The 24,144-nt window shown below is 42.8% G+C and overlaps 1 protein-coding gene across 4 annotated transcripts in view; it reads left to right on the forward strand.

The window, feature by feature from the left end:
• The first annotated feature begins 12,660 nt into the window (after positions 1-12,660).
• LOC106587064 (serine/threonine-protein kinase BRSK2) overlaps positions 12,661-24,144 on the forward strand; it is a 200,425-nt gene continuing 188,941 nt past the window's right edge. For all 4 annotated transcript variants that reach the window (XM_014174956.2, XM_014174958.2, XM_014174960.2 and 1 more), the window contains exon 1: positions 12,661-13,147. In XM_014174956.2, coding sequence (XP_014030431.1) covers positions 13,057-13,147 — 91 coding nt within the window. In that variant the 5' untranslated portion in view covers positions 12,661-13,056. The remainder of the gene's footprint in view (positions 13,148-24,144) is intronic.

Genomic DNA, 24,144 nt, shown 5'->3' on the forward strand with positions numbered 1-24,144 from the left:
TTTTCCCAATTGTTTACGCACTAAAACTGGCCCATGATGCACAATGACTCAAACCTGTAACTCATTTCGCAGAACCATACACCAAATCTGCAATACTACTGGCAAATGTTTTGCTTTATACTCAGATTGCAGTTCTATAACAAACATTTGGCAAAACACAGACAATTCTCTACCTTTGGCACAACCTTCACAACTAAAATCTCTTGTGTGCAAATGAATAGCAACACTGTTCAAGAAGCTAAGCTCAATTACCAATTGATCACTTTCACTCTTCACATGTACAAACAGTAATTGCGTAAATGTTCACCTTGAAATCAGACTTTTGGTATGGATAAAAAGACCACAGGTGAGTACTCCTGTGTTTAGAGAACAATGGAAGCAAACTTAACAGAGAGAGGTAGAGGTGGAGATGGAAGAAGACCAAGAACAAGGAGAGTAATCGCTGATGAAATTTGGGTGACTGTGGTGGACCATGTGGTCAACCATGGTTTAACCTTGAGGCTGGGCAGAAAGTGCAGCCCAATCTGAGCCGCTTCATCCATTATCCGAACGTTCCAAAATGAGAATAGGTATGTACTGCAGACATGGGACCTATGTACTACTTTACTACGTGAAAGTAGTACAAAGCACAGTAAAGACTGTAGATCTCCTTGGTCTTCATCCATCTCCACCTCTAACGTTTTCCACAATTGTCAACACACATTTGATGAATTTGTGCCATTTTCCCCAAAACTCTAATCTTTAGCAAAAGCAAACACTGCATTCAAAACTGTTCTTTCCAAAATGTTTTTTTTTGCATCAAAATGACACACTCCCATCATATGAATAGATATGTCTACCAACACACTGATGTGCTCAACACAAATCACTACTATGAATATCCTATTAGGTTTATGCCTTTTGCATGTTCAATGTTACACTGTAGCCGATTGTAAAAGATTGTTACAGTAATGTATACCTACTCAAACACACTGTCACGTTGGCATGGAGAGTCGGGAGACAGGCGCATGAATGCGTAATAGGGTTTTTTATTCAGCCAAAATTACGGCGTGCCGTGTAAAGGCACGGGGACGAAGACCAAACAAACACAAAACACAGGGTTGAAACCCAAACAAAAGAGCAAGGAGCACCTTGAATAAATACACACGCACAATGATTATCACACAGGACGAGACCCGTAATCAACTGCACAATCCACAAGGGCACGAAAGCCCAAAACACAGCACAGGTATTCACACGAACATAGTAACAATAATCGACCAGACCATGGAAACCAAATGGCACATGCGTATATACAAATACTCAGTGGGAATAGGGGACAGGTGTGCGTGATGAAAGTTCCGGATAGATCCGTGACACACAAATCCAATACAGTAACAGTAACAAAAAAAAGTCATTCATTTCCAAAATGCAGTATTTTTGAACACTTGTGCTTTGTATGTAACACGTTCCATACTCAACAGGAGAAAACCAGGAAAAACATTCAGTAGATAAAGGGTTCTGTACAAAAATAAAAAATGAAAGAGGCTCATTCTTTCAAAACTCTAAACACAAAAAGACAAAAACACATGCAAAATGTAAGAAAAAAGACATTAGGCTGCATCTTGCCTCCTATTTTGGTCTGGCCACACCACCTCATCTACATCACAAGCAATGTTCTCCCTGGCTAAACAGTAGGGAAAGAATCTTCTGGAGTGACGGATCCAGCTGCCGAAAGCCCCCACATCAACTTCACCACATGCATCCTCCATTGCCAGGGGAAGAGGCATGCGTGAGAGGGGATGGAGGCCATACACCTTCCATCGCCATGCTGAAAAAAAACTCTTCAATTGAGTTTAGGAATGGGGAATATGGTGGGAGGTATAGAACAATAAATTGTGGGTGGTAGACAAACCAGTTGTTGTCCCAGATGACAACATACCTGGGCTGCTCTGGTCCACCCCTCTACTCGGCTGAAATTACAATGCCATGTCGTGTGTCCAGGAATGTGATGAGAAGGGCGGTGTTGTAGGGACCAAGGTTGGCATGGTGATGGAGGACGCCTTGCTGGCTAATGGCACATGGTGATATTCCCTCCATGCTGTCCAGGGACATTCCCAATGGCACGGTGGCCAATAATGTTCCTTACGCTTCTTTTGGCTAGGTTGAAGCCAGCCTCATAAATGTAAATATAAACATGCTGAAATACAGCAGCATCCAGCTCCAAGACTCTGAAACAGACAACCAGACAATATGTGACATAGACCTAGAGCAGTCAATATGGTGAGACACAATACACTGGAATACAGTACTGTAATGTGTCTATACAGTGCTGATATGATAGTAAATTCACAGTATAGTACTTGTACAGATTCATAGCGCCGTTCTTTAACCCTCTCTGAGTTTCACTCAAATGGCACCCTGTAGACCTGTTTCATCTGGATTCAGTTGCGTTGTAATACAGTCCAATGTAGAGAAGCCCACCTAGTGAATGTTATTGAATATTGTGTTGTCTGCAATTACGTGGTTCTGGATTTCTCAAAGTCTAATGGTATTGTCTGCCACCACCGTGTTCACAATAGCGGTATCCTGTTCTGGCGTGAACAGCCGCTGTCTTCCACCATGGCCTGGCCGTCTCTCAGTTCTGCAGAAGATCCACAAATATGATATGATTGGTTACAGTAAGATAAAATAATCTACTTTCTTTCAATATGAAATGACATTACTGGAACATTGGCCAACAATCACTGAGTAACATAGGCCTACTGATATGTCGGACCGCAGTATACATACATAAAGAGCATAGTGTAGATGGTAGGTAACTTACCGGTTCTCGTTTCTGAATGTACGGATGATAGATGCAACCGTGTAGCGGCTCAAGTTGGGCTGAACTCTTCCCAGTCTCCCTCATACTAAATCCATGGTTAAGCACATGGTCAACCAATGTGTCCCTGATCTCCTCTGAGATAACTGTCCGTCCTCGTCCTACTCTTCCTCCTCTTCCTCCTCTTGCTTCACCATTGATTTCCATTTTCCTCCAAAACAGGAGAGCTCACCTGTGGCCTTTTATAGTGCTAAATCTCTGATTTCTAAGTGAACAATTCAGCAACTAGTGTTTACACCTGTGATTAATTAGTGTTTAGAGCTTGGCATTGTGATTGGCGTTGCTGTCCAAAGTGACTAAAGAGATTTTAATGTTGAATGTTGTGCCTAATGTAGAGAACTGTGTGAAGTGTTTTGCAAAAAAGTCTAATATAGAATTGAAAATTGAGTGTGAAGCAGGAATTGTGCTTGCAATTTTGAGGACTTGGTCTAGGGATTTGGTACATGAGTTTCAGGTTTCGGTGATTGCGTTTCAAGTCCCAATTTTAGTGTGTAAACAATGGGGAAAAACTGTAATTATCGACAAAAAGGAGGCTGCCATTGTGCAAACGGTCGTTGAAAATAATGCAATAAGACTGCGGGAAATCCAACAACAGATTACTGAAAACCCTGCCATCTTCCATAACATCGTAGTGAGCTTATCAATCATAGCCCGCATACTTAAGAAACACCATTTCCGGATGAAGCAAATCTACAGAGTCCCATTTGAAAGGAATTCCCAAAGAGTGAAGGATAAACGATACGAATATTATGTGCAAGTAAGTAATGTAATAGTATTACACTCTAAAAACATTAGAGACTCATTGATGTTGCCAGTGAACTTTACTATACAGCAATTACAGTATTTACTGTCATTTCAGAGATTCATGGAGTTGGATGCAAGTCCCATCCCCCAGGAACTCATATTCATAGATAAGGCTGGAAGGAACATCATTGGTCAAGGCGTCATCATTGAGGTACCTGGCCACATTGGGGGAAATGTCACCATATGCACAGCTATGAGCCACAATGGGGTCCCCCACCGCCATGCCACCCTTGGACCAAACAACACTGCTCATCTCCTTAACACCTTACATGACAATCTTTTTCAGACAGAGCAGAGAGGCCGAGGTGATCCTGAGCAGCAAATGGATGTTCTAATTTGGGACAACGTGAGTTTCCATCGGACTGATCAAGTCCGTAACTGGTTCCATGACCATCCCAGGTTTACAATTCTCTATCTCCCACCATATTCCCCATTTCTCAACCCCATAGAGTTTGTTTTCAGCATCGCGGTGGAAGGTGTATGATCGCAAACCCCATGAACATACGGCCCTTCTCCAGGCAATGGAGGAGGAATGTGGTGACATTCCAGCAGAGTCCTGTCATTGGTGGATGCATCATGCCAGAATATATTTCACCCGCTTTCTGGCCAGGAGAATACTGCCTGTGATGTTGATGAAAATCTGTAGCTGGACCAAAACACAAGCCATGACAGATTTCGTGTCATGTCCTGACCAGTAAAAGGGGTTATTTGTTATTGTAGTTTGGTCAGGGCGTGGCAGAGGGTGTTTGTTTTGTGTGTTTCGGGGTTTTTGGTTTATGTTCTATATTCTCTATTTCTATGAGTTTATCTAGTTTTTCTATTTCTATGTTGGGGTTTTGGAACGACCTCCAATTAGAGGCAGCTGGTTGTCATTGCCTCTAATTGGAGGCCATATTTAAGTGGGTTAATTTTCTCTTGTGTTTGTGGGTGGTTGTTCCTAGTATACTCTGTGCACCTTACTGGGCTGTTTTCGTCATTTGTTTTGGTCAAGTGTTTTTTTCTTCAATAAATAAGAAGATGATTAATATACCCGCTGCATTTTGGTCTACCTACAACGATGCTTGTGACATTTAGTTTTCGCAATGGAGTATTTGTTTCTTGACATAATATTTTAGATTTTACTGTATTTTGTTTGTTTCTTTATGTATTCTGTACAAATGATCTAACATGTAGTACTGTCACAACATCGATGGAAGGTGGCGCCCCTACTCGCCCGGGCGGCGCTCGGCGGTCGTCGTCGCTGGCCTACTAGCTGCCACCGATCCTCTTTTATTTTCTGTTGGTTAGGTTTAGTTGGCACCTGTTTAGTATTAGTTCATTAGTGTGGGAGGGTATTTAGTCGTTCTGTGTAGGTTGTGCTGTGTGCGTGATTATTTGTTGTCAGGTGTTATGTTCAGAGGTTCAGGTATTTTTCCCTCTGCCTGTGGGTTTTGGTGTGGCGTGTTTTGGGCTGCGTCCCTAAGCTGCGTGCGGGCTGTTTGTTTTGGGCATTTGTTTTGCCTTGCCCTGCCTTCCCTGTTTTCTGAGCTACGTGTGGATATTATTAAAATTACGTGTGTACACGGACTTGTGTCTCCTGCGCCTGACTTCGACCCTCCTGCTTCCTTGTGCATACTGACAAGTACAAATAAGCCTATTTTTCTACCTTTGCATATGCAAAATATATTTACTGTATGTTTGCATTTTTACTGAATGTATGCTGTTTGACATGTATTGAGTCATATTGAAATGTAAAACAAAATAGTTTTGCATTTGTGTTCCTTTCTTGTTTGAGTGCACACAAACAATATACAGGATAACACCATCTTAGTCTTTACACTGAAATAGGTTCTGATAGTAGTGTTTTGAATATGTCACATTAGTGTGATCTCGGTTGTCGCTAAATTAGATTAATTTGATGGTTTGTGTTTTGTGTTGAGAGTTTTGAGTACCTGATATGTAGTTTCAGCAAACGTATGTTAACAATTGGGGAAAACTGTAATAGACAGGTTCCTCTTTAGGATGGACACATGGGATGCATAACAACATTGTGACAATAATATTATATCTTGTGGTTGGATTATGTGTGTGTGTTCGTTTGAAATGTTTTGATGTTTCCCGGGAATTCCAGGAAAACAGTGATGACTGTTGCTGAGTGAACTATGTTGGTTAAAGTGAGTAAAGACGCGGTATGTCTGTGTTTTACCGAACAGTGCAAACTGACCCCGGCCCATATTCATAATCATAAAGCGTCACAGAGTAGGAGTGCTGATGTAGGAACAGTTTTGCTTTTTAGATCATAATGAGTGAGATTACATAAACAGCAGGGACCTGATCCTGGATCAGCACTGAGATGCTTTATGAATATGGGTCCTGATAAGAATAAATAGGTCAGCCAAACAGGTGGTAGTGTGGTATTCCAATCAGAGAGGTTATTGCTGATACCATGTTCTGTCCTTGTCCTAATAACTGCAATGTTAGCAGGTGTTTTAGTGGGGAAATGCTCTCATTGGGGAGCCTGGTTTCACTTAACCCCTGTCTTTATCTGTGTCGTGTTGAGTTATGTTACGTTTTGCTGTGCTGTGTTGTGCTGTACTGTGTTGTGCTGTGCTTTGCTATGCTATGATGTGCTTTGTTGTGTGGTGCAGTGTAGGGCAGTGCTGTGTTGTGCTTTGTTGTGTTGTGAAGTCCTGTGTTGTGCTGTGCTGTTCTGTGATGTGATGTGTTGTTGTAGTGTACTGTGTTGTACTGTGTTTTATTATTTGTTGTGTAACATTGTAGGGAGATATTTTCGCCATTAGTCTTGAAATATGTCACTGGAGCTTATGTTGGCCAGACAGCCACAATAGAGCTGACTAATGCAGAAATAGACTGCAGGCTAAGCCTCCACTAGCACTAGATGCCTCTAAATGTCAGAGACTGGAACTTGTGTTTTTGCTGTATCTAATACTGTATGTGCATACTGCTTCTCTAAACTGTCATTCATGTGTTTATGTCTCTGTTCCGTGTCAGTCACAAGATTTTTGCCCACATTCTATTTACAGAGGGAATGGCCACAGAACTTTTTAGAGTAAACATAGAACTATCACCCAAACTCGAAGTGTCGTGAACAATCTGCAATTTATCAGACAGTCATTCTGTCATAGGCAGTCACAGTGGTTTCTAAAACATTATTCTATTTTGGACTGCAGTTGATAATTCATTAGCTCTTGCTCAGTAAAAAAGTCTAATGCTGTTGCTTGTATACACTCTTAGAAATAAAGGTGCTATCTAGAACCTAATTGGGTTCCTCTAATTGGGTTCCTCCCCATAGAACAGGGGTGGGCAACTCCAGTCCTAAAATATGTCTGCAGGTGCTGTGGCCTGTGTGTGTTTGTCTCTGACGTGATGGCTGGAACAGTCACTTAATTGTCTCTGGTGCTAATGGCTTGTTCATACACTAATCATTAAGTGTGGGTGATGTGGGGTGGAAGGAAAGAGATGGAGGGAAGGGAGCGGAGGAAGAGATGGAGGGGAGGGGAACGAGAAATTGATTGAGGGAGAGAAATTAAGGGAGAGAGAATGAAGGAGGGAGGGAGAGAATGGGAGGAAGGGGTTGAGGGTCAGAGATGAAGGGATGGAGAGACAGAGATGGAGGGGAGAGGTAATGGGACGGAGGGATGTAGAAAGATGAAGGGATGGAGAAAGAGAGATGAAGGGCTGGAGGGAAGAGGTCAAGACAGAGGGATGTAGAGAGATGGAGGGGTGGAGGGGAGCAGAGGAAGAAAGATGTAGGGAGAAAGCGAGGGAGAGGAGAGAATGGGTGGAGGGAGAGAGAAGGAGAAATTAATGGGTGGAGAGATGTAGGAGGGAGAGGAGAGGTGGAGAGAGAGAGAGAGAGAGAGAGAATGAGAACATTTAACAGCTAGAGAAAAAACAAGCATGCTCTTTGCTGTCTGCAGCAATTAGTCTCAGCTAACAGTGTTCCTCACTGCCTGTGATCTCTCACTGGTTCAACCATGCTCTGATAAAACAATGTTTTTCCTCAAATCAATACATCACCTTTATTTGGACTTCATAGCACTTTGTACAAAATCATTTGTCACAATCTGTTTGACAAAAACTTCAGGGCCCAAGCCTTCAAAAGAGAAAGTCTGGGTTCTGTGTAGACTACATTTATATACAGCCAACAGGACTGTGTAACTCAGTAGCCACAATAAATTAGATACATGTACACTATTAGAAAAGAAGGTGCTACCTAGAACCATAAAGGGTTCCTCAATTGTCCCTAAAGGAATCCTCTGAAAATAAAATGTTTTGGTACCACATGGAACCCTTTCACCACTAAAATGTTCTATCAGTACAGCCATAGACTAGACGTAACATGGAAAAGTAAATCCGGGACACTCAAATTAGCATGATATGTTACATTTGGAATGGTTACATAAGACATATGGTTACTTAAGGTAAAAACAAAAGTAGGGTGGCTGGTCTGGTTGGATGGATGGATAGGCGCATAACACCGGAAGTCTAGCAACCCAAAGGTTGCGAGTTTGAATCTTGTCACGGACAACTTTGGCTAATTACCAACTTTTCACACTAAAGTACTTACTACTTTTTAGCTACTTTGCAACTACTTAGTATGTTAGTTAACCCTTCCCCTAACACTAACCCTAACCATTTTAGCTAACCCTTCCCATAACCCTAACCATAACCTAACACCTAAACTTAACCCTAACCCCTAGCCAAGCTAATGTTAGCCACCTAGCTAGAGTTCATAACATATCATACGTTTTGCAACTACGTAACATATGATTTGCTAATTCATAACATGTTGTATGTTTTGCGAATTCATCACATATAGTAGGCATTGTAAGTCATAACATATCATATGAAATGGGTGATGGACATTCACAGATGAATACATACCATACAAGTTGTAACATATCATACGAAAATGAGTGTCTCGAATTTTTGTTCAGAATCATACGAAATGCTCTGAGAACCATTTTCACCACCCAAGGGTTCTACATGGAACCAAAAAGGGTTCTCCTATAGGGAAAAAACAAATTAAGAGTGTACTGTAGGCATATTGCAATGCATTTTATTGGTGCAGTGTATTTCAGAGAGGTTGTCTAAATATGTAACTCCTGTCAAGGCTCAGGAGAAGACCCAGAGGCAGACAGTTTTGAAGTAACAAAAGTTTATTACAAAAACAGGGGGGCAGGCAAACGACAGGTCAAGGGCAGGCACAGGTCAGTAATCCAGAGCAGAGCCCGAAAGGTACAGAACGGCAGGCTCAGGGCAGGCAGGGGTCAGTAATCCAGGGTGGTGTGACAATGCATGGAACAGCAGGCAGTCTCAGGGTCATGGCAGGCAGAATGGCAAACTCGGGAAAACTAGACAGGAACTAAAGAAAGACAGGATCATGGGAAAAATGCTGGTAGGCTTGACGAAAAAAAAATGAACTGGTAACAGACAAACAGAGAACACATATATAAATACACTGGGGATAATGGGGAAGATGGGCGACACCTGGAGGAGGGTGGAGACAAGCACAATGACAGGTGAAACAGATCAGGGTGTGACAACTCCAGCGTCTTAACAGATTAGACACCTGAACTCCACATTGATTATGGATACAAACATCCCCTTGGAGATGTCTAGTGGCAGAGCCTTCCGGGCAATTCCACACCAGCAGGAGCGGGAAATATTTTTGGTATCTCAGATTGTTCTGGCAATTCTCACATAGAAACTTAATTCGGATGAGTGATGTTTTAAATGCTTTTTACATCTATTTCACAAACCATTTTTAAGAAAATCATGATGAAAGTGGACATTTTTAAGCTCTTTTTAGACATGCATGTACATGCCTCCTGTAAGACCCTATGATCTGTGAACCGTTCATGATACAAACAACATCTTGGTGGTATTATACTCCACATAGTGTGCTCCAAATAAAATATGGAGTATGTATTGACACTGAAATAAAAATCTTCAAATTCATTATTTCAACATAAAAAATATGAAAAGCTCAAAACTACTCTTTTTGATTTTGTTCATTTTAAGACATATTGTTTGTAACAATATACTCTATAAATACATAACATTTACAGAGTGGGCTCTCCGCTAATTCTGAAGGTATGATACATTTTATAAGCACCACCAACATTGTGAATCGGAAACTCCCTTTGCTCGTGACTTGCCGAATGTGCAATCCTAAAGGAGGGTTGTGATCGGTTAATGTCCTATAATGTAAATGTATATGTATAAAATGGGTCATATCATTAAAAGTACCAGAGCCCACTCTGAAAATGTACATGTTTGAAGATTATATTGTTCCAAACAATATGTCTACAAATAAGCTAAATAAATGAAGGTTGTTTGAGATATTAATATTAATGTGTTTAATGTTGAACAAATTAATGTGAAAATGTATCTTTCAGAATCTAGACATACTCCATATTTGAGAAAAGACAAAAAGGAGAATAATGACACCAAAATGTTGTCCCTATCATGCATGGTTCACAGATCATAGGGTGTTACAAGAGGTATGTACAGGTCTAAAAAGGCCCTAAGATTGACAATTTCATAAAGATTTTTTTTTAAATTAAAAAGCATTCTTCCTCCCAATGACGTTTATATGTGAGAATTGCCAGAACAATCTGAGATACTGAAAATATTTTCTGCTCCCTTTGGCGTGGAATCACCCTTCCAGTTAGGATTAAGGGATTCATACTAAAAATAACCCCCATGGCTATAGTGTTGCTCGGTGTTGTCTAACACAGTGAAAGTATGATGTCGCCAGCTACCTCAAGCTTGCAGTCCATACAAGGTGCATTATGATTGATGCTCCCTGATGATGGCTGTATGTTCTAATATGGACACTGTATGTAATGTCGGAAAAGGGCGGGTTTTTGCCTTCAATTTCCATTATCCTCCAACCGTGGCTGAATATCCCCTATCCATCCTGTTGGCATGGACTGGTGTTTTGTCAAATCGTGTATCCATCCATAAGGGATCATAACACGGGGGGATCATGTCCTCAGTGAGGACACATTGCGCCGTAACATCAATTTAAGAGAAAGCACATGATGGATCCCTCTCATAGGTACGGGTCGGGGGAGGGGTCACAAATAATTAACAGGAAGTGGTTTTGAGTGAAAGCGCTCTTGTGAGGGACCAACGCTGTCCCAGGGTGCATCTGAGAGCCCTTCCTTTGTTTGCAGCCGAGGTGGGGGAGGACTGGGAGAAGGGGGGGAGGAAGTGGAAGAGAGGAGAAGAGAGGGGGAAGCCCCATCTGTCACAGAGCTGGTTGGGTCAGTACTTTTGTTGTTCAGGAGTGATGAGATAGATAGATGTGTGTGTGTGTGTGTGTGTGTGAGGAGATAGATGGTAGTCAACATCATGAATTAGGGACCAACCACTGGTTTAATCAAGCCAAGTGACCCAGTGTGATACACACAAATGCATCAGGGCCTCCTCCACAAACATGTGCATGCATATATTTTGAGTCATTTTTAGCAGACGCTCTTATCCAGAGCGACTTACAGTAGTGAATGCATACATTTCATACATTTTTATTTATTTTTTTATTTATTTTTTTTTCTCTTTTTTCTCTTTTTTTTTTTCTGTGCAGGCCCCCCGTGGGAATCGAACCCACAACCCTGGTGTTGCAAACACCATGCTCTACCAACTGAGCTACAGGGAAGGCCCTATACACGCGAGAGCACACTCACACACACACACACACACACACACACACACACACACACACACACACACACACACACACACACACACACACACACACACACACACACACACACACACACACACACACACACACAAAAACAGGTAGTGAAAATATGTATTATATATATATATATATTATATATATATATATATATATATATATATATATATATATATATATATATATAGATATAGATATATATATAGATATATATATATATATATAATTTTTATACTTTTAAAAAAAATTTAAAATTATTTTATTGGTGGCATCATTATTTCCATAGGATCTCTTCAAAAAAGTTTTCCACCAAACATTTCAACTCACCAGCGACATAAGAAAGAACGGAGAAGGTCCTAACGCAGAGGTAGAGAGAGATGAGAGAGGGAAGAGAGGAAGTGCCAGTGAAGGTATGAGAAGGTTGACCTAGGAAATATGTTACTGTTGGTGGGGAGGAGGAGGGGGAGAGGGTGGGACATAGGGACCCAACCTGTACAGATGTTCAGACTGACATCAAAGTACTGAAGCAGCTCTGAAGTAGTCTCTGAGGAGGAGCAACTGACAGGGAGCCAGAGGTAGGCTACAGTAGCTACAGAGTGTAGTTAATACACCTAATCAGAAAGCCACTTGTTTTATTGGGGTAAAGGCAAAACGAGATTAGGATAAGGTTCGTCACCAATTGTCTTTGCTGGTCACTATTCTATTATATAGTTGGTTTGTCAATGTTAATCAATTTTGTGAATATTTACAAACATGCTTGGAAAATACTAGGAGGCTAATGCGCCGATTCACCATAATGCTATCCTGTCACTTCGACCTGAATTAAATGAAGGGATTCCTTTATCTGGCCTGGGTTACACCGGTTGAAGGAGTTTAAACCGGTTGAATGTGCATTCGTTTTGTAAGCGGGCTGCCTCCCGGCATGAGCCAGGTGCAACGCTCTGGCCGACCGCGAAGTCTGCTCAAAACAAAAGTGGTGTGATGAGGATTCTGTGTTTTCCTATAAACGCTTTATCTGCCTTCCCAGTGAAAAATAGTTAGACATTTCTACCATTTATTTTATGGAAAAAGATGGTGTATGTGTCTGGATGATGTACAACGCTCCCTTGTACATAACATGACCGAGCAGCGCAAACACAGATTATTGTTTGAGTTGAGGAGAGCGCTCCTCGCTCCCCGCTTTCGCCCGGATAAACCCGGGCCAGAGTAATAGAACTCCCTCAATAACCACTAGCCCCTGCGTTGCGCGCTGTGCGCATGCGTAGTCCTACAGCTCCGACGTTGGCGTCAGTCAGCACTAAAATGCTATCCGGTTAGATTTCCCCGTCAACGGGTTGTGCCAAAACTGTGCTCACTGCGCCTTGCTTCCTCTCCACAGCACGAACACGGACGAAAAGAACGCCATGTTATCCAGATTTAAAGACGCTACATTTCAGCAGTGAAAAAGAGGAGGGAGAGACGGAGGAGAGTGAACTAACAACATAGGCTAGAAAGGGACTCGGAGAAGAGAGAATCCCACCGACCATCTGCGTGAGGCGAGAGAGAGGAGGAGGAGGCCAAAGGGAGAGCAGCAGCAGACTGCGCTTTGGAATAACCTACGGTGTCCGTTGATTTGAAAGGAGAATTTTGAATTGTATTTATTATTCTGCGAGACGTTTTACTAAATTCCCACAAAATGTCATCTTCTGGCAAAGACAACAGCGCACACTATATGAACTATGTGGGACCTTATCGTTTGGAAAAGACCCTCGGCAAAGGACAGACAGGTTAGTCCTTGTTAGTCTTGTCTAGCCGTGGATGATGTGTAGCCTATCGTTCCCGGTTGCTGGCTGTCAATGAAAGCACTGGTTGTCTTTTATGGGTTATGCTGACATGGGCTAGGACATATGGGCTACTCTGTAGGTTATTGTGGGTTGGATGGATTTGTTTTAGGTTGCATCACAGACGTGCGGGCTGGTTGCTTCTAGTTCCCACTGATTGCTTTTGACTCATTGCATCAATCGGGGTTGAGAGCTTTCAGTCAGTGGGACTGTGCATTTCAATGTCTGTTGTGGATTATCCTTAAAATTCTACTTTCTAATAAAAGGGAATACACTGGTCCGCCCTATAGCCTAGTCAGCTGGCTACGGTTGGGCTACATGTAGTTCACACGGCTTACGTGTGATTATTGAAATATAATAATGTCCCTTTAATCCTCATTGCCAGACAACGGGTAAGTGGTCCCAATGTTGCATGTTGTGGGTCTGTTACCTTGCAGAGTGTCGCTGTCTTCCAACATGCACACATTTGTCGGTTACAATGCTGTTTTGGGGAAGTCTGCGCTGATCTTTGCAAAATAAGATAGGGCAAGCTACTGCACTACACAAGCCTACTTCTCTGTCAGTCCCTGCAATGACAAGCACTAGCACCTATCCGTGCAATTGCTGCTGCAATTTCGATTTTTTTAAATCCCAAACTACACGCATGTGGTGAATTTGGTTTTTATTAACGAAAGATTGACGTAGTCTAGTGATTTCCTGATACCCTATTTGTATCTGGCTAAAGCCGTTTTGAATAAAATAAATAGACTATGTGGGAGGCACAGCATCCCCAAAACGACTAGGCAATGATGTGGTTACCACTGTCATGTGGGTACCACTGTCATAGGCTATAGGCTACGTTTTTGAATGATCAAAAGATCCATAGCCTATAGGCTATAGGCTACAAAGTGCATGCTCAGAGAAGCACAAAGCAAAGTTATAATTCTAAAATGGCTGCTGGGATGGTGTAAATAAAACAAGGCTGCATTACACACTGCAATGGATATTCCAACCTTGAGCTCTTGCTGATCAAAACAATTTGTTTGTGCTGTCTAACCTATGCTGTGCTGTTTAAGCCTACAGTGGCAGTTCAGGAGGAGAGTCAAATAATTATTTTCGAAAATAATTTTGGATTACTTCTAGCCCCAAAAAATGCATTATCTTGCATGCGGACTAGTTTATTGCCTATGTACTGTTTAGTTTGAGAAGGAGAGGTGGAAGATGAGCAAGAGGACCGGAGGGCAACTTTTTTTTAGCTTGCTACTACTATAATTGATTTGAATAAAAACAATATGTTTGTTGGCCATGTTGCATTTATCAGAGTTATTGACCTCACAATAAGCCAGATTCGAGTCACTTACACTGTGGTGCTGAAACCTGAAGCAGCAGTCACGGCAAAATCAATTGGAAATGGACAGCTCAGGGTGCTGAAAGTAGGCAAATTCGAGTAGGCATAATACATTTAAACCATCTTAATTTTAATTAGACTACTAACAACAAGAGAGCTTTGTGTTTGAGCCTCTTTCTTCCTATTCAAGAAATAAGAGGTAGACCTTCCTGTTTCACAGACAAAATTACGCTGTAGGCTGCTATATACAGGACCAGTCAAAAGTTTGGACACACCTACTCATTCAAGGGTTTTTCTTTATTTGGACTATTTTCTACATTGTAAAATAATAGTGAATACATAAAACTAGGAAATAACAGATATGGAATCATGTAGTAACCAAAAAAGTGTGAAACAAATCAAAATATATTTTATATTTAAGATTCTTCAAAGTAAGCCAGATTACTGAATTGATGACAGCTTTGCACACTCTTGGCATTCTCTCAACCAGCTTCATGCGGTAGTCAACTGGAACGTATTTTAATTAACAGGTGTGCCTTGTTGAAAGTTCATTTGTGGAATTTCTTTCCTTCTTAATGCATTTCAGCCAATCAGTTGTGTTGTGACAAGGTACGGGTGGTATACAAAAGATTTGGTAAAAGACCAAGTCCATATTATGGCAAGAACCGCTCAAATAAGCAAAGAGAAATGACAGTCCATCATTACTTTAAGACACGAAGGTCAGTCAATCTGGAAAATTTCAATAACTTTGAGTGTTTCTTCAAGTGCAGTCGCAAAAATCATCAAGAGCTATGATGAAACTGACTCTCATGAGGATCGCCACAGGAAAGGAAGACCCAGAGTTACCTCTGCTGCAGAGGATAAGTTCATTAGAGTTACCAGCAAGCGTTCAAGTAACAGACACATCTCAACATCAACTGCTCAGAGGAGACTGCGTGAATCAGGCCTTCATGTTCGAATTGCTGAAAATAAATCACTACTAAAGGACACCAATAATAAGAAGAGACTTGCTTGGGCCAAAAAACACGAGCAATGGACATTAGACCGGTGGAAATCTGTCCTTTGGTCTGATGAGTCCAAATGTGAGATTTTAGGTTCCAACCACTGTGTCTTTGTGAGACGCGGAGTAGGTGAACGGATGATCTCCGCAAGTGTGGTTCCCACCGTGAAGCATGGAGGAGGAGGTGTGATGGTGTGGGGGTGCTTTGCTGGTGACATGGTCTATGATTTATTTAGAATTCAAGGCACACTTAACCAGCATGGCTACCACAGCATTCTGCAGTGATACGCCATCCCATCTGGTTTGCGCTTAGTGGGACTATCATTTGTTTTTCAACAGGACAATGACCCAAGGGCTATTTGACCAAGAAGGAGAGTGATGGAGTGCTGCATCAGATGACCTGGCCTCCACAATCACCCGACCTCAACCCAAATGAGATGGTTTGGGATGAGTTGGACTGCAGAATGAAGGAAAAGCAGTGCTCAGCATATGTGGGAACTCCTTCAAGACTGTTGGAAAAGTAGTCCAGGTGAAGCTGGTTGAGAGAATGCCAGGAGTGTGCAAAGCTGTCATCAAGGCAAAGGGGGGCTACTTTGAAGAATCAAAAATCTACACTTTTGGTTATGGCATGATTCTGCATGATTCCACATGTTTTATTTCAGAGTTTTGATGTCAGTATAATTCTACAATGTAGAAAATAGTAAAAATAAAGAAAAACCCTTGAATGAGTAGGTGTGTCCAAATTTTAAATGGTACTGTAAATAGATTTGGCGGTAAATCCCTCCACCCACCATGCACTCTTTAAATAGCCTACCTCAGTGTCAGCGAAGGGCTGTTAAGTTAAAACCAGGACTCGAATTGAGGGGGTATGAGAGGGTACGCCATAGGCCTACCTAGTGTTGAAACTGTTACCAGTTTCACGATAAACCACGGTAAAATTCCCAGCAATTAGTATTACTGTTTCAAATTTTAATTAGCATTAAAACCGTGTTTGATTACCACGGTTTGAAAAACTCCCAGTAAATGCTGTCCAGCATCAACCAAAGTTAGCAAAACGTCTGACACAGGCGCATCATGCAACATGGGTTTTGTTTTGTGTGAAAACATGGTGGAAGGCAGTGACAGTGCTCGGGAGATTTTTCAGCCTTCTAAGAGGACCAAATCTGAAGTGTGGTCGTATTTTGGGTTTTACAAGAGTGCTGAGGGAAACTTAATCGAAGATGGTCACCCTGTCTGCAGAACATGCAAAAAAATTGCTTCGAAAGGGGGCAACACTTCAAATCTCTCGAGTCATCTTCGTGACCACCACTTCATCGTGAATGCAAGGTAAGTTCACTTTTAGCTCAATGATTGATGTGGGGACTTCGGACTGGGGGAAAATGTCATGGTTTGTCTGTCTAACTTGCTAATAGCTCGTCAATAATGTAAACTGAAGCTTTCAGTGTTACCTACTCTTGTAAAAACACTACACGTTGTTCTGCTGCTGTATGCGTCGTGTGTCTGCAGACTCTATTCGCCCATTGCACACGATAACACGTTATGTAGTTTAGTCACCCAACCAACATATTTTGTTCATTTAAAATCCGGCAGACGTCGACTTGGTTGTAAAAGTGTTCCAACGGGAGAAACACTATAGACTCCTATATACAAGACTCCTGTATTTATGTTAATTGTTGGGCTCATTGCAATTACTATCACTGTCTTCTTAAGACTCATTTGAATTTATGTAAATTGTGCATGGGGTCATTGCATATACTCAAATGCAACACAGAAGATAGACTGTTTGTGTGTGTGCGTGTAAGTGAATAATAATGATTATAATGTAACAACACCAATAATAATAATACATTAATAATGCTATTCCCTTGTTTACAGAGTGGGCGTGCAGCAGGTAAACCCAGTGATGCTACCGGTCGCTCCTCAACTTCAGTTGTGACACAGACTCTCGATCAAGCATTTAAAAGGCAGGCTGCTTATGCACCCACATCAAAAAATGCTCTGGACCTCACTGCAGCCCTTTCATATTACATTGCAAAGGACATGATGCCATTTCAAATTCTTGAGAGGCCTGGCTTTCTGAGGCTGATGAATGTTGCCGTGCCTCACAACAAAGTGAGTGCTGCTAATTGTATTTGTTGTTTGTTTATTTGATTTGCTTACTTAAGGTTGTGTTCATTAAAACCTGCACAAGGGAAATTTTTACTTCTCATGGCCACATGGTGCCATCTTTAATGTTAATGTTATTATTTTAATGTTTATGCACACAAAAAGTGCATAGTGCTGCTAATTTTATTTGTTGTTTGTTGGATTTCAATATAAAACTTGGTGAAATTATTTCAGTGTGTGTATCAGTACTTTTTTAAACATTTCCAGCACATTTTAACAACACCGCGATAATACTGTGTCACGTCCTGACCATAGAAAGATTTTATTTTCTATGGTAGAGTAGGTCAGGGTGTGACTGGGGGGTTAATCTAGTTTATATTTTCTGTGTGGGGTTCTAGTTTAGTTTTTCTATGTTTGGGTGATTTGTATGATTCCCACTTAGAGGCAGCTGGTAATCGTTGTCTCTAATTGGGGATCATACTTAAGTAGCATGTTTTCCACCTGTGGGTTATGGGATATTGTGTTTTGAGTAAGTGTATGTAGCACCTCTGTAGTCACGTCTCAGCCATATCTCAGACTGGCCACTAAAAAGAAAAGATTAAGATGGGCAAAAGAACTCAAGACGCTAGACAGAGGAAGATTGGAAAAAAAGTATTATGGACAGATGAATCTAAACTTGTGTTTGGATCACATTCGTGAGATGCAGAAAAAATAAAAAGATGCTGGAGGAGTGCTTGACGCCATCTGTCAAGCATGGTGGAGGCAATGTGATGGTCTGGGGGTGCTTTGGTGGTGGTAAAGTGGGAGATTTGTACAGGGTTAAGGGGATATTGAAGAAGGAAGGCTATCACTCCATTTTGCAACATCATGCCATACCCTGTGGACGGCACTTAATTGGAGCCAATTTCCTCCGACAACAGGTCAATGACCTAAAGCACAGCTCCAAACTATGCAAGAACTATTTAGGAAAGAAGCAGTCAGCTGGTATTCTGTCTAAAATTACCGGATCTCAACCCTATTGAGCTGTTGTGGGAGCAGCTTGACCGTATGGTACGTAAGAAGTGCCCATCAAGCCAATCCAACTTGTGGGAGGCGCTTCAGGAAGCATGGGGTGAAATCTCTTCAACAAATTACCTCAACAAATTGACAACTAGAATGCCAAAGGTCTGCAAGGCTGTAATTGCTGTAAATGGAGGATTCTTTGACGAAAGCAAAGTTTAAAGGACACAATTATTATTTCAATTAAAAATCATTATTTATAACCTTGTCAACATCTTGACTATATTTCCTATTAATTTTGCAACTCATTTCATGTATGTTTTCATGGAAAACAAGGACATTTCTAAGTGACCCCAAAGAATTCCACATTTTTGTTAAAATGGCGCCGGAGCAGAAGGCAGACATTTTACACGCCCCCAACCGATTGTGTTTTTTGTTCGTTTATCTGCGTAGTTTGTAACTTATTCTTTTACTATTTTTGTACATAATGTTGCCGCTACCGTCTCTTGTGACCGAAAATAACTTCTAGACATAATCAAGACAAAGGAGATGATTGTGGACTGCAGGAAAAAGAGGACCGAGCATGCCCACATTCTCATCGATGGGGCTGAGCGTGGAGCAGGTTGAGAGCTTCAAGTTCCTTGGTGTCCACGTCACCAACAGACTAACATGGTCCAGGCACACCATGACAGTCGTGAAGGGGGCACGACAAAACCTATTCCCCCTCAGGAGTCTGAAAAGATTTGGCATGGGTCCTCAGATCCTCAAAAGGTTCCACAGCTGCACCATTGAGAGCATCCTGACTGGTTGCATCACTGCCTGGTATGGCAACTGCTCGTTCTCCGACCGCAAGGCACTACAGAGGGTAGTGCGAACAGCCCAGTACATCACTGGGGCCAAGCTTCCTGCCATCCAGGACCTCTATACCAGGCGGTGTCAGAGGAAGGCCCTGAAAATTGTCAAAGACTCCAGCCACCCTAGTCATAGACTGTTCTCTCTGCTACCGCACAGCAAGCGGTACCGGAGCACCAAGTCTAGGTCCAAGAGGCTTCTAAACAGCTTCTACCTCCAAGCCATAAGACTCCTGAACATCTAGTCAAATGGCTACCCAGACTATTCACATTGCCCCCCCCCCCGCCCTCTCCACACCACTGCCACTTTCTGTTGTCATCTATGCATAGTCACTTTAATTAAATCTACCTACATGTACATACTACCTCAACTAACCGGTGCCACCGCACATTGACTCAGTGCCGGCACCCCCTCTGTATATATTCTTATTTTTTACTGCTCCTCTCTAATTACTTGTTACTTTTATCTCTCATTCTTATCCATATTTTTGGGAACTGTACTGCCGGTTAGGGGCTCGTAAGTAAGCATTTCACTGTAAGGCCTACCCCTGTTGTATTCAGCGCATGTGACAAATACAATTTGTCACGGTTGTGTGTATTTTACTGAGAGGTCCGATTTTCTCCATTTAATCCGTATTAATAACGATCACTCCCTAATTATTCCCATTTTTGTCTTGGCTGCTTAATGTCGCAAATGTTTTTTTATACGGACTTCTGGTTGTCGTTCATATGCATCCTTTGCAATAGGAGCCTTGTCACGTTCTGTTCATTCAGTAACTAGTTCAAATCTACCTCAACCACTTCCAGGGCTGTATAGAGGTGAGGGTGACATGGCCTGCCTGTGTTGAACTGCGTTCATCAATATAGAACTCAAGCATTCGGGTGTACATTCATACAGTAGCCTACTGTAACACACACACACACACACACACACACACACACACACACACACACACACACACACACACACACACACACACACACACACACACACACACACACACTTTAATTCTCACTCCAAAGTCACTGCTGTTTACAGTACTATGGACGAGGGAGAGGGACACAGTCCTATATGACCATGCAAGTTAGCGAGGTCAAACAGCAGTTGGTACCCGTACTCTGGTCTCATTACTATATTTATGTGAAGGCTTTACATTGATATGCAATGGGTTACATAGTAAGTAGAGAACTATGCTAATGACTTACTGTGTAACCCTACTAGTCATTTTCCACATTACTGGAGGGAACAAAACAACTCCGGGAACCTAGTTCATAATCCCTGGAATCATTGGCATGTATTAGCATTGGCTCTTGCACTGCATTGCATTTGATTGGTCATGGAGAGCTGCTAGTGGCATTACATCATTCCATTCCCATATGAACGTATCCATTCGGGTCACCTTCTGTACCTGTGTCCTTGTATACCATAGGTTCTCATAGGTGCTCAGGGTGACAGGTTGCCTAGCGGTTAGAGCGTTGGGCCAGTAACCAAAAGGTTGCCGGTTTGAATACCTGAGCGAGGTGAAAAATCTGTCGAATTGCCCTTGAGCATGGCTCCAGGGGCACCGTACTACTACGGCTGACCCAGTCAAATAACACAAGCTTCCCCTATCCAGTGTATGTGACAATAAAACGGGTAGCTTTTTTTTTTATCCGCTACAACCACCTCCACCCCTTCTCATCTAGTCCTCTCTCCCCACCACAATGCTCTCTGGCCTGGGTAAGCGACGTCCCAGCTTCCCTTAGCAGTCCAACATCTCCAGTCTCCGCTAGCGACCCCACCCCTCTCAGCCATTCTGTTCTTCCCACCACCCTGTTCTTTGGGTAAAAGGCATGCCACGTGCCGTCTGTTCGACAATGTCCCCTCCAGGGCTCCAGTGTCCACTCCAACTATGACTCCGCGTACTGAAGTGAATCTAAAGTGGAGCTGGGCCGCAAGCAGGAACACTGCTGAACGACTCTCTGTGTGTGTGTGTGTGTGTGTGTGTGTGTGTGTGTGTGTGTGTGTGTGCGTGCGTGCGTGCGTGTGTGTGTGCGTGCGTGTGTGAGTGAGTGTGCGCACGTCTTCACACGAGACGTGACAGAAAGAGAGAGCGCGTGTGTGTATATTTAGACCATTGATAATGTGTGTTATTATTTCTGGCTGTCCTTCGTATGCATCCTTTGCACTTGGAGCCCTGTTTCTTATTTCTTATTTTGTGTGCGCGTGTGTGTGTGTGTGTGTGTGCGTGCGCGTTGTGCTGGCTCTAGCGCGACTGTGAGGCTGACTGAGGTTGTTGATGGCTGTTATTATGAATAGACTTCCCATGTGCTGCGTCTGCAGAGAGAGAACAGAGAAGCCCATATGTCGTCACAGGGGGAGAGACGTGTGTTTGTGCGTGCTTGTGTGTGTGTGTTTGTATGCGTGCATGCGTGCGTATCACACACAGAGCTTATGTGGAACCCCAAGGGGCCAGGATTTAAACAGGAAGCCTTCTAGCCTAATTCAATTTTCTACCTCAAATGAGAAACCCAGCACCTCTCCTACCCTCCTATAAGATTACAATGATTGATATTGAGATCATCTAGGGGCCTATATTATTGTTCAACATGCACACAATGCTTTCTTAAAAGTAAGGACTCAATCCATGGTTGTAATGCTTTCAAATATAAATCAATGGTAAACAATAAAATCTTTGTTTATTGTTGTGCTCCTAAATTAGTGTTCGGCAACATTGAATGGTTAAAATGAATGGCAGGTTTTGGAATGGGATTGCTGGGTGATTTTTCTACAGGGGCCAACCTGGAGGCGTTTTGCCAAGAAGAGCTGTCTTGCTGGGCAGACTCAGAACAATCTGTGTGTTTTCATCTGTAAGAGTTGGAGCCCCTTTTAACGCAGGCTTTCCAGCCTCATATTTGGTCCTCATTTGCTAAGTGTCCAGCAGTGTGTGTGTGTGTGTGTGTGTGTGTGTGTGTGTGTGTGTCTGTGCGTGTGCGTGTGTGTGCGTGTGTGTGTCTGTGTGTGTGTGTGTGTGTGTGTGTGTGTGTGTGTGTGTCGGGCAGCAGCAGTGGGAATGGTTGTCATGGTTTCATCTCTCTTCTGACAATGGCCATGCTTTCCATCCTGGAGATCACAGCGAGACCGCAGCCGCCAAGCTTTTTATATCCTCCTCTCCTCCCCTCTCCTTCTCTCCCACCCGCCCTTACCCCCTCTCTCTTGCCTTTGCTTGCCATTGCTCCCCTCTCCCACACTCTATCACTACCCCGTCTCTCCCTTCATCTCTTCTCTCACTCTCCTGTAGCCTCTCTCTCCTTTCTCGTCTCTTCCACACTCTAACTCTCTTCTCGCCATGGCCTACTTCCGTACTCCCCTCCCCTCTTTCCTCTCTAGCCTCTACAGTGTTTCCCTCAGAAGCGAAGTGATCTCTGGCGGATGTATTGACCATCTCCAGTTGTGTCGTGGGAAGTAACAAGGAAGCATTGGCTTCTCCTGTATATAAGGGTATCATGAAGTGTTGGTTTGGGAGTGAGCATATATGTACCCCTTTCTGTGGATCACTCTGTGCTCATAAGACAGACTGTAATTTACCCATGGATGCGCCTAAAGACTGAAGGGTCCCAGAGGAGGAGAGGGAGGGGGAGAGAGGGGATCCTCTGCCCAGATGGAGGTGTTTGGGTTGCCTGAGATACAGCTTCATTATCAGCCGGCTGCAGAGGTGTGTGCCGTCCCCTGCTCTCGGTGTGTGTGTGCGCGCATTACGAAAGGAACTGCATTTCGGATTCATCATATTTATTTCTACCAGTGTACTGGAAATAGTGCGGTGATTGGTCAAACATGCAAGCCCTCGCATAATATGCAGGGAATTGTTGATTTTGCAAAAAAAATCCGCAATCGCGGAATCCTGGAGGGACTGCCTTTTGGCAAAGACAGGGTTAATAATATAAATGATTGGTTTTGTACTTCTCTCTCAGTCAAGTGGGCTGGTTTCCACGGTAACCTGGGGAATGCTCTCCCTCTCCTTGTTGGTTGGCTGGATGGTTGAATATACTGTATATGTTTCTCTCTCTCTCTCTCTCTCTCTCTCTCTCTCTCTCTCTCCCTCCATCTCTCTCTTTCTCTCTGCGGCCCCTGCCTTTTTCTCGACTCTGCCTGAGGGGCTTGCCTGAGCTATGTGACCCTAATTTGGCCCACTGCAGTAAAAGGTTACACAGAATCTCCACCCACACACACACACACACACACACACACACACACACACACACACACACACACACACACACACACACACACACACACACACACACACACACACACACACACACACACACACACACACACACACACAACAGATAGGTAGGCAGGGTAAGTCGTTTTTCTGAATTCCAGTCTTTGGATCATTCATTTTGATGCAGGCTGATAATTAGATCTCACTAACCCAAGGAGATAATTCCTCTTTCTCAGCCATATTATCTTCTTCCTCCTGTCCTTTTCTATAAAACCCGATTCAAACATAACACCCCACCATCCTCTCCTATCTTTAACCTTTGGCTTCAAGAGGGAGGCGGAGAGAGAGAGGGAAAGATAAGAGGGATTGAGGGAAAGAGAGAGAGCGATGATCTTGTGAAAATCTTGGAAAATCATGTGCTCTTCCGCACCCCGAAGGGACTGATCATGAGCATT

This window comes from Salmo salar, chromosome ssa26 (genome assembly GCF_905237065.1).
Source record: "Salmo salar chromosome ssa26, Ssal_v3.1, whole genome shotgun sequence".
In the NCBI taxonomy this organism is placed as follows: Eukaryota; Metazoa; Chordata; class Actinopteri; order Salmoniformes; family Salmonidae; genus Salmo; species Salmo salar.